The sequence below is a fragment of the Salmo salar genome, chromosome 05, assembly GCF_965601325.2.
Source record: "Salmo salar chromosome 05, fSalSal1, whole genome shotgun sequence".
Lineage (NCBI taxonomy): Eukaryota > Metazoa > Chordata > Actinopteri > Salmoniformes > Salmonidae > Salmo > Salmo salar.
The window spans coordinates 87,586,937-87,599,158 of NC_138295.1; the positions used below are offsets into that span (position 1 = coordinate 87,586,937).

Consider the following 12,222-nt stretch of genomic DNA (forward strand, 5'->3'; position numbering starts at 1 on the left):
GCGGTGTGGAGACTGGTTTGTTTATGTACATAGTAAAAGGACTTGGACAGGACAGCTGTGTGGAGACTGGTTTGTTTATGTACATAGTAAAAGGACTTGGACAGGACAGCTGTGTGGAGACTGGTTTGTTTATGTACATAGTAAAAGGACTTGGACAGGACAGCTGTGTGGAGACTGGTTTGTTTATGTACATAGTAAAAGGACTTGGACAGGACAGCTGTGTGGAGACTGGTTTGTTTATGTACATAGTAAAAGGACTTGGACAGGACAGCTGTGTGGAGACTGGTTTGTTTATGTACATAGTAAAAGGACTTGGACAGGACAGCGGTGTGGAGACTGGTTTGTTTATGTACATAGTAAAAGGACTTGGACAGGACAGCTGTGTGGAGACTGGTTTGTTTATGTACATAGTAAAAGGACTTGGACAGGACAGCTGTGTGGAGACTGGTTTGTTTATGTACATAGTAAAAGGACTTGGACAGGACAGCGGTGTGGAGACTGGTTTGTTTATGTACATAGTAAAAGGACTTGGACAGGACAGCTGTGTGGAGACTGGTTTGTTTATGTACATAGTAAAAGGACTTGGACAGGACAGCGGTGTGGAGACTGGTTTGTTTATGTACATAGTAAAAGGACTTGGACAGGACAGCTGTGTGGAGACTGGTTTGTTTATGTACATAGTAAAAGGACTTGGACAGGACAGCGGTGTGGAGACTGGTTTGTTTATGTACATAGTAAAAGGACTTGGACAGGACAGCGGTGTGGAGATACATAGTAAAAGGACTTGGACAGGACAGCGGTGTGGAGATACATAGTAAAAGGACTTGGACAGGACAGCGGTGTGGAGATACATAGTAAAAGGACTTGGACAGGACAGCGGTGTGGAGACCATTCTTACCACACACAGCAGCCACACCAGCACATAGAGGACCTGGGTCTTGGAGAACAGCTCCATTCCAAACTTTATACACGCCAAGGCTTCCAGGAACGCTATGGCCCTGTGATGTCAGAGACACACACACACACGTCACACACTACAGCTAAGGCTGCTGGGTAATCAGCCAGCTATAGCTGTGTCCCAAATGGCCCCCTATTCCCTCCATGGTGGATAACCTGGTCTAAAGTAGTGCACTATAAAGGGAATAGGGTACCTGTTGGGATGCACACTATGACACCTGTCACCCGGCTGGGTGGTGACATGACAGAGTGAGGGAGAGGAGGGTGAGGGGTGAGAGACGCAGAGAGAATGTGACAGAGAGAGAGGTAAGCTGAGGCCCATGGAAACATGAAACCAGCCCATCTACATGGTCAGATGTTAACATTGCCAACAGTCTTTACTGTAGTGGGAGCTGGAGGGAATAAGTACGATATTCAGATCCCTGCTAAGCGCTAACCAAAATAAACATACTGACAACAGTACACATGCCACACGCACAATGGAAACATGGATAGACAGCATTTTAATGGGATATAAATGGGGGGGAACAAATTATAAAATCACATTTCACAAATGTTTTGTCTACAAAAGTTTCTACGATCCCTTATTCCCCTAAACATGAGAAAACAGTAGAATATACACACCGAGGGTAGTGCCTATGACCCAGTACATCACTGGGGCCAAGCTTCCTGCCATCCAGGACCTATATACTAGGCGGTGTCAGAGGAAGGCCCAAAAAATGTACAAAGTCTCCAGTCACCCAAGTCATAGACTGTTCTCTCTGCTACCGCACGGCAAGCTGCAAGTCTAGGTCCAGAAGACTCCTTAACAGATTCTACCTCCAAATCATAAGACTGCTGAACAAGGAATCAAATGGATACCCGGACTATATACACTGACCCCCCCCCCTTTGTTTTTACACTGCTGCTACTTACTGTTTATTATCTATACATAGTCACTTTACCCCTACCTACATGTACAAATGACCTCCACTAACCTGTACCCCTTACTGTTTATTATCTATACATAGTCACTTTACCCCTACCTACATGTACATATTACCTCCACTAACCTGTACCCCCTTACTGTTTATTATCTATACATAGTCACTTTACCCCTACCTACATGTACAAATGACCTCCACTAACCTGTACCCCTTACTGTTTATTATCTATACATAGTCACTTTACCCCTACCTACATGTACAAATGACCTCCACTAACCTGTACCCCTTACTGTTTATTATCTATACATAGTCACTTTACCCCTACCTACATGTACAAATGACCTCCAACTAACCTGTACCCCTTACTGTTTATTATCTATACATAGTCACTTTACCCCTACCTACATGTACAAATGACCTCCACTAACCTGTACCCCTTACTGTTTATTATCTATACATAGTCACTTTACCCCTACCTACATGTACAAATGACCTCCACTAACCTGTACCCCTTACTGTTTATTATCTATACATAGTCACTTTACCCCTACCTACATGTACAAATGACCTCCACTAACCTGTACCCCTTACTGTTTATTATCTATACATAGTCACTTTATGCACATTGACTCGGTACCGGTACCCCCCTGTATATAGCCTTGTTATTGTTATTTTATTGTGTTATTTAACTTTCTTTATTACTTTAGTTTATTTAGTAAATATTTTCTTAACCGGCATTGTTGGTTCAGGGCTTGTAAGTAAGCATTTCACAGTAAGGTCTACACCTGTTGTATTCGGCACATGTGACTAATAAAGTTTGATTTGATTTAGAGAAGTGTATGTATATGTAAACATAAATAACAGTCAGAATACACCATTCTACTGACTTAGTGATTCCAGTATTATAGAGTATTCTACCCTACACACTCCTACACCATGTGTCTAAGTAATGACTTTAATACAGCCAGTCTTTAATACTCAGGGTTTAGCTGGGGGATAATGGAGCCCATTGTTTTGTAGTGCTACACTGCCAGACTGTCTGTGTCTCTGTGTGTGTGTGTGTGTACAGCCCTAACCAGCTAGAGTTTCTCAGTCCTCCAGGCTGTTAAAGGTGTGTTAATATTAACATTAACCTAGCCTCCATCCCCATGTCTTCACCCTCACACTGCTACAGTTTACATACCAATACGCAGCCCAACGGTAGAAACCATACCGTCAAAGAGCTCTGTTCAGTTGTTGACTAAAGGTAAATCATGGACCTGACGGCTGGCTACTGCAGACGTAGATGTGTATTGTAGTTTAATGGTGTAGATGGCAGACAGCAGAGTAAACAGCTTTATCTCAGACATCATCTACTGTTGTCATGGTAGTAGCTAATGAAATAACTCACCCAAACACCCAGCACTGTGTCCCAACACGCTTACACTGTGTGTCTGTGAGGTAGGCATAGTACTGCCTGAAAAACACAGGGAGAAAACACCACAACAGGTCAGGACAAATACAGGACAGAAAGGCAGACATGTGAACCAGTTTACCACAGACAGAGAGCTGTCCTCTCATAGCCATTAACTCTAGACATGTTGAGATGGAAGAAGAACTGATGTTGGACAAACACTGACGGTATGACTGAGGAGTTTTCTAAAGACTGGTGCACAAGGGGTGCAAATTGGGAGAGAAGGGGGGGGCAGAGGAGAGAGGGGGGGGGGGGAACAGAGGAGAGGAGGACAGAGGAGAGGAGAACAGAGGAGAGGGGGGGAAACAGAGAAGAGAACAGAGGAGAAGAGAAGAGAACAGAGGAGAAGAGAAGAGAACAGAGGAGAAGAGAAGAGAACAGAGGAGAAGAGAAGAGAACAGAGGAGAAGAGAACAGAGGAGAAGAGAACAGAGGAGAAGAGAACAGAGGAGAAGAGAACAGAGGAGAAGAGAACAGAGGAGAGGAGAAGAGAACAGAGGAGAGGAGAAGAGAACAGAGGAGAGAGGGGGGGAGATCAGCCCAGGCGAGGGGTGAGGTCCTACCTCACGGTGGGAGCTGTGATGATGCCGATGAAGAGGATCCGACACCAGCTGAGGGCGTGGCACGCCGGGAACACAAATATGTGCTTCAGGAAGAATGTGTTCAACTCTGTCAGCTATGGAGAAACAGAGGGAGTTATCATAGACACCATCACATAGCCACCCCCCCCACAGGGCTCTACAGAGCTCCCCCCCCCCCCACGGGGCTCTACAGAGCTCCCATCCCCCACCCCACAGGGTTCTACAGAGCTCCCCCCATCCCCCACCCCACAGGGCTCTACAGAGCTCCCCCCCATCCCCCACCCCACAGGGCTCTACAGAGCTCCCCCCCCATCCCCCACCCCACAGGGCTCTACAGAGCTCCCCCCATCCCCCACCCCACAGGGCTCTACAGAGCTCCCCCCATCTCCCACCCCACAGGGCTCTACAGCCACCATTCTACTCACATATGCACTTAAAATATGTTACTGTGTGACCAGGAATATTAATTTAGAAGCACGTGAAGGATTGTAGCTTTATTAGGTCAAATCATTTTCATTGTGCTCCTACATTTCTTGGTGTGTGCCTACATTTTACAACCTAGGCACCCGTGCTACTTGTAAAAAAGGTCAGCGTCGAGCCCTGCCGCATTTCAATCACACTGAATACAGCCACAAATTATTTTTTATTTAACTAGGGAAGTCAGTTAAGAACAAATTCTTATTTACAATGACGGTCTAGGATCAGTGGGTTAACTGCCTTGTTCAGGGGCAGAACAACAGATTTTTACCTTGTCAGCTCAGGGATTCAATCTAGCAACCTGCTGGTTACTGGCCCAACACTCTAACCACTAGGCTACCTGCTGGTTACCGGCCCAACGCTCTACACCACTAGGCTACCTGCTGGTTACTGGCCCAACGCTCTAAACCACTAGGCTACCTGCTGGTTACCGGCCCAACGCTCTAAACCACTAGGCTACCTGCTGGTTACCGGCCCAACGCTCTAAACCACTAGGCTACCTAATGGTTACCGGCCCAACGCTCTAAACCACTAGGCTACCTGCTGGTTACTGGCCCAACGCTCTAAACCACTAGGCTACCTGCCGCCCCAACGCTCAAAACCACTAGGCTACCTGCTGGTTACCGGCCCAACGCTCTAAACCACTAGGCTACCTAATGGTTACCGGCCCAACGCTCTAAACCACTAGGCTACCTGCTGGTTACTGGCCCAACGCTCTAAACCACTAGGCTACCTGCTGGTTACCGGCCCAACGCTCTAAACCACTAGGCTACCTGCTGGTTACCGGCCCAACGCTCTAAACCACTAGGCTACCTGCTGGTTACCGGCCCAACGCTCTAAACCACTAGGCTACCTGCTGGCTACCGGCCCAACGCTCTAAACCACTAGGCTACCTGCTGGCTACCGGCCCAACGCTCTAAACCACTAGGCTACCTGCTGGCTACCGGCCCAACGCTCTAAACCACTAGGCTACCTGCTGGCTACCGGCCCAACGCTCTAAACCACTAGGCTACCTGCTGGTTACCGGCCCAACGCTCTAAACCACTAGGCTACCTGCTGGTTACCGGCCCAACGCTCTAAACCACTAGGCTACCTGCTGGTTACCGGCCCAACGCTCTAAACCACTAGGCTACCTGCTGGCTACCGGCCCAACGCTCTAAACCACTAGGCTACCTGCTGGCTACCGGCCCAACGCTCTAAACCACTAGGCTACCTGCTGGCTACCGGCCCAACGCTCTAAACCACTAGGCTACCTGCTGGCTACCGGCCCAACGCTCTAAACCACTAGGCTACCTGCTGGTTACCGGCCCAACGCTCTAAACCACTAGGCTACCTGCTGGTTACCGGCCCAACGCTCTAAACCACTAGGCTACCTGCTGGTTACCGGCCCAACGCTCTAAACCACTAGGCTACCTGCTGGTTACCGGCCCAACGCTCTAAACCACTAGGCTACCTGCTGGTTACCGGCCCAACGCTCTAAACCACTAGGCTACCTGCTGGTTACCGGCCCAACGCTCTAAACCACTAGGCTACCTGCTGGTTACCGGCCCAACGCTCTAAACCACTAGGCTACCTGCTGGTTACCGGCCCAACGCTCTAAACCACTAGGCTACCTGCTGGTTACCGGCCCAACGCTCTAAACCACTAGGCTACCTGCTGGTTACCGGCCCAACGCTCTAAACCACTAGGCTACCTGCTGGTTACCGGCCCAACGCTCTAAACCACTAGGCTACCTGCTGGTTACCGGCCCAACGCTCTAAACCACTAGGCTACCTGCTGGTTACCGGCCCAACGCTCTAAACCACTAGGCTACCTGCTGGTTACCGGCCCAACGCTCTAAACCACTAGGCTACCTGCTGGTTACCGGCCCAACGCTCTAAACCACTAGGCTACCTGCTGGTTACCGGCCCAACGCTCTAAACCACCTGCTGGTTACCGGCCCAACGCTCTAAACCACCTGCTGGTTACCGGCCCAACGCTCTAAACCACCTGCTGGTTACCGGCCCAACGCTCTAAACCACCTGCTGGTTACCGGCCCAACGCTCTAAACCACCTGCTGGTTACCGGCCCAACGCTCTAAACCACCTGCTGGTTACCGGCCCAACGCTCTAAACCACCTGCTGGTTACCGGCCCAACGCTCTAAACCACCTGCTGGTTACCGGCCCAACGCTCTAAACCACCTGCTGGTTACCGGCCCAACGCTCTAAACCACCTGCTGGTTACCGGCCCAACGCTCTAAACCACCTGCTGGTTACCGGCCCAACGCTCTAAACCACCTGCTGGTTACCGGCCCAACGCTCTAGGCTACCTGCTGGTTACCGGCCCAACGCTCTAAACCACTAGGCTACCTGCTGGTTACCGGCCCAACGCTCTAGGCTACCTGCTGGTTACCGGCCCAACGCTCTAAACCACTAGGCAACCTGCTGGTTACCGGCCCAACGCTCTAAACCACTAGGCTACCTGCTGGCTACTGGCCCAACGCTCTAAACCACTAGGCTACCTGCTGGTTACTGGCCCAACGCTCTAAACCACTAGGCTACCTGCTGGTTACTGGCCCAACGCTCTAGGCTACCTGCTGGTTACTGGCCCAACGCTCTAAACCACTAGGCTACCTGCTGGTTACTGGCCCAACGCTCTAAACCACTAGGCTACCTGCTGGTTACTGGCCCAACGCTCTAAACCACTAGGCTACCTGCTGGTTACTGGCCCAACGCTCTAAACCACTAGGCTACCTGCTGGTTACTGGCCCAACGCACTAACCACTAGGCTACCTGCTGGTTACTGGCCCAACGCTCTAACCCACTAGGCTACCTGCTGGTTACTGGCCCAACGCTCTAAACCACTAGGCTACCTGCTGGTTACCGGCCCAACGCACTAACCACTAGGCTACCTGCTGGTTACTGGCCCAACGCTCTAAACCACTAGGCTACCTGCTGGTTACCGGCCCAACGCTCTAAACCACTAGGCTACCTGCTGGCTACCGGCCCAACGCTCTAAACCACTAGGCTACCTGCTGGTTACCGGCCCAACGCTCTAAACCACTAGGCTACCTGCTGGTTACCGGCCCAACGCTCTAAACCACTAGGCTACCTGCTGGTTACCGGCCCAACGCTCTAAACCACTAGGCTACCTGCTGGTTACCGGCCCAACGCTCTAAACCACTAGGCTACCTGCTGGTTACCGGCCCAACGCTCTAACCCACTAGGCTACCTGCTGGTTACCGGCCCAACGCTCTAACCCACTAGGCTACCTGCTGGTTACTGGCCCAACGCTCTAAACCACTAGGCTACCTGCTGGTTACTGGCCCAACGCTCTAACCACTAGGCTACCTGCTGGTTACTGGCCCAACGCTCTAAACCACTAAACCACCTGCTGGTTACCGGCCCAACGCTCTAAACCACCTGCTGGTTACCGGCCCAACGCTCTAAACCACCTGCTGGTTACCGGCCCAACGCTCTAAACCACCTGCTGGTTACCGGCCCAACGCTCTAAACCACCTGCTGGTTACCGGCCCAACGCTCTAAACCACCTGCTGGTTACCGGCCCAACGCTCTAAACCACCTGCTGGTTACCGGCCCAACGCTCTAAACCACCTGCTGGTTACCGGCCCAACGCTCTAAACCACTAGGCTACCTGCTGGTTACCGGCCCAACGCTCTAAACCACCTGCTGGTTACCGGCCAACGCTCTAAGGCTACCTGCTGGTTACCGGCCCAACGCTCTAACCACTAGGCTACCTGCTGGTTACCGGCCCAACGCTCTAGGCTACCTGCTGGTTACCGGCCCAACGCTCTAAACCACTAGGCAACCTGCTGGTTACCGGCCCAACGCTCTAAACCACTTAGGCTACCTGCTGGCTACTGGCCCAACGCTCTAAACCACTAGGCTACCTGCTGGTTACTGGCCCCAACGCTCTAAACCACTAGGCTACCTGCTGGTTACCGGCCCAACCGCTCTAGGCTACCTGCTGGTTACTGGCCCAACGCTCTAACCACTAGGGGCTACCTGCTGGTTACCGGCCAACGCTCTAAACCACTAGGCTACCTGCTGGTTACCGGGCCCAACGCTCTAAACCACTAGGCTACCTGCTGGTTACCGGCCCAACGCTCTAAACCACTAGGCTACCTGCTGGTTACCGGCCCAACGCTCTAAACCACTAGGCTACCTGCTGGTTACCGGCCCAACGCTCTAAACCACTAGGCTACCTGCTGGTTACCGGCCCAACGCTCTAAACCACTAGGCTACCTGCTGGTTACCGGCCCAACGCTCTAAACCACTAGGCTACCTGCTGGTTACCGGCCCAACGCTCTAACCCACTAGGCTACCTGCTGGTTACCGGCCCAACGCTCTAACCCACTAGGCTACCTGCTGGTTACTGGCCCAACGCTCTAAACCACTAGGCTACCTGCTGGTTACTGGCCCAACGCTCTAACCACTAGGCTACCTGCTGGTTACTGGCCCAACGCTCTAAACCACTAAGCTACCTGCTGGTTACTGGCCCAACGCTCTAGGCTACCTGCTGGTTACTGGCCCAACGCTCTAAACCACTAGGCTACCTGCTGGTTACTGGCCCAACGCTCTAAACCACTAGGCTACCTGCTGGTTACTGGCCCAACGCTCTAGCTACCTGCTGGTTACTGGCCCAACGCTCTAGGCTACCTGCTGGTTACTGGCCCAACGCTCTAAACCACTAGGCTACCTGCTGGTTACTGGCCCAACGCTCTAACCACTAGGCTACCTGCTGGTTACTGGCCCAACGCTCTAAACCACTAAGCTACCTGCTGGTTACTGGCCCAACGCTCTAGGCTACCTGCTGGTTACTGGCCCAACGCTCTAAACCACTAGGCTACCTGCTGGTTACTGGCCCAACGCTCTAAACCACTAGGCTACCTGCTGGTTACTGGCCCAACGCTCTAGCTACCTGCTGGTTACTGGCCCAACGCTCTAGGCTACCTGCTGGTTACTGGCCCAACGCTCTAGGCTACCTGCTGGTTACTGGCCCAACGCTCTAAACCACTAGGCTACCTGCTGGTTACTGGCCCAACGCTCTAAACCACTAGGCTACCTGCTGGTTACTGGCCCAACGCTCTAAACCACTAGGCTACCTGCTGGTTACTGGCCCAACGCTCTAAACCACTAGGCTACCTGCTGGTTACTGGCCCAACGCTCTAAACCACTAGGCTACCTGCTGGTTACTGGCCCAACGCTCTAAACCACTAGGCTACCTGCTGGTTACTGGCCCAACGCTCTAAACCACTAGGCTACCTGCTGGTTACTGGCCCAACGCTCTAAACCACTAGGCTACCTGCTGGTTACTGGCCCAACGCTCTAAACCACTAGGCTACCTGCTGGTTACTGGCCCAACGCTCTAAACCACTAGGCTACCTGCTGGTTACTGGCCCAACGCTCTAAACCACTAGGCTACCTGCTGGTTACTGGCCCAACGCTCTAAACCACTAGGCTACCTGCTGGTTACTGGCCCAACGCTCTAAACCACTAGGCTACCTGCTGGTTACTGGCCCAACGCTCTAAACCACTAGGCTACCTGCTGGTTACTGGCCCAACGCTCTAAACCACTAGGCTACCTGCTGGTTACTGGCCCAACGCTCTAAACCACTAGGCTACGTGCTGGTTACTGGCCCAACGCTCTAAACCACTAGGCTACCTGCTGGTTACTGGCCCAACGCTCTAAACCACTAGGCTACCTGCTGGTTACTGGCCCAACGCTCTAAACCACTAGGCTACCTGCTGGTTACTGGCCCAACGCTCTAAACCACTAGGCTACCTGCTGGTTACTGGCCCAACGCTCTAAACCACTAGGCTACCTGCTGGTTACTGGCCCAACGCTCTAAACCACTAGGCTACCTGCTGGTTACTGGCCCAACGCTCTAAACCACTAGGCTACCTGCTGGTTACTGGCCCAACGCTCTAAACCACTAGGCTACCTGCTGGTTACTGGCCCAACGCTCTAAACCACTAGGCTACCTGCTGGTTACTGGCCCAACGCTCTAAACCACTAGGCTACCTGCTGGTTACTGGCCCAACGCTCTAAACCACTAGGCTACCTGCTGGTTACTGGCCCAACGCTGTAAACCACTAGGCTACCTGCTGGTTACTGGCCCAATGCTCTAACCACTAGGCTACCTGCTGGTTACTGGCCCAACGCTGTAAACCACTAGGCTACCTGCTGGTTACTGGCCCAATGCTGTAAACCACTAGGCTACCTGCTGGTTAATGGCCCAACGCTCTAAACCACTAGGCTACCTGCTGGTTACTGGCCCAACGCTCTAACCACTAGGCTACCTGCTGCCCCAACGCTCTAACCACTAGGCTACCTGCCGCCCCAACTAACTCCTCCCTCTCTCTACCTCCCAAATGAGGAAGTAGAATACATAGCCTAGCTATGGATTACAAACTATAACAGTGAACCTGAACCATGTCAACATTTGGACCCACCCACCCACAGTTTGACCCTGCGCTTCTCATCATCCACAGTACAGCATAATGAAGAGACTGGAACCAGACTGTCTCAACACGCTGTCATTTGGCCCTGAGCCTGTGTGTGTCTCTCTCTCTGTGTAGAGATAGTCTCATTTGGCCCTGAGCCTGGGTGTGTCTCTCTCTCAGTGTAGAGATAGTCTTATTTGGCCCTGAGCCTGTCTAGAGGCCCTCTGGAGAGAGAGCAGCTAAACTGTAGCTACTCCTGAGGACTCTCTCTCTCTACCTTTGCTCTCCCCTCCTCCCTAGTCACCCACCCCTCCACAATCTCCCCCCTCTCTCTCCCCGAACCCCTCGTCAAGCTACTCTCAAAGACTGGGTAATTACTATTTCAAGCCCCCAGAGTGTTGGGAACGGGAGACAGAGGGGGAGGGAGGGAGGGGAGAGAGACTAGTCCATTTCTCCACCACACAAAAAGCAGAGAAGCTGCTCAGCTTTTCATCACCATGGCAGCCAGTATTGAGGATAAAAGGGGGGGTGAAGGAGTATTGGCAGATATGGGGGGCTCTCTGGCTGGGACCTGGATTGTATTCATTAGGCAAGAAATAGAAGACAACGGACTAAAACAGGGAGGGACTACTAGAACTTTTCCAACAAGAAATGCTCGTTTTCATTTTCCATTGTAATAATGGTTTTGCTACAGTGTTCCCTAATGAATACCACCCTGGGTTGATGATGTAAAGCACTGGAACTTATTCAAGTTCACCATCTATCCATACATCTCACGGTGTGGTGGGGCTGTCCCCTGTCCAGAAACTGTCACGTCTTCCGGCTAGTTTTTCACTCTTTAAGTAATGAGTTTTCAATAAGAACATGCCAGGCAGAATCCCCATATACCATAGCAGTCAAAAGTTTGGACACACCTACTCATTCCAGGGTTTCTTTTTTATTTTTACTATTTTCTACATTGTAGAATAATAGTGAAGACATCAAAACTATGAAAAAACACATACAGAATCATGCAGTAAATATTTTATATTTGAGATTCTTCAAAGTAGCCACCATTTGCCTTGACAGCTTTGCATTCTACAATGTAGAAAATAGTTTTAAAAAAGAAACCCTGGAATGAGTAGGTGTGTCCAAACTTTTGACTGCTATGGTATATGGGGATTCTGCCTGGCATGTTCTTTTTGAAAACTCATTACTTAAAGCTAACCCCCGTCAGACCAGAACTCCCCATATACCTAGTGCTAACCGCTAACCCCTGTCAGACCAGAACTCCCCATATACCTAGTGCTAACCCCCGTCAGACCAGAACTCCCCATATACCTAGTACTAACCGCTAACCCGTCAGACCAGAACTCCCCATATACCTAGTGCTAACCGCTAAC

At 51.3% G+C, this 12,222-nt stretch overlaps 1 protein-coding gene across 2 annotated transcripts in view; it reads right to left on the reverse strand.

Annotated features, from left to right (window-relative positions):
* The window catches only part of LOC106590970 (phosphatidylserine synthase 1), a 31,294-nt gene that overhangs the window by 8,920 nt on the left and 10,152 nt on the right, over positions 1-12,222 (reverse strand). Inside the window, exons 8-10 of one of the 2 annotated variants that reach the window (XM_082975858.1) lie at positions 3,899-4,011; positions 3,274-3,339; positions 899-998 (exon numbers count right to left, since the gene is read on the reverse strand). In XM_082975858.1, coding sequence (XP_082831984.1) covers positions 899-998; positions 3,274-3,339; positions 3,899-4,011 — 279 coding nt within the window. The remainder of the gene's footprint in view (positions 1-898; positions 999-3,273; positions 3,340-3,898; positions 4,012-12,222) is intronic. The other variant, XM_082975859.1, reaches the window with a different exon arrangement.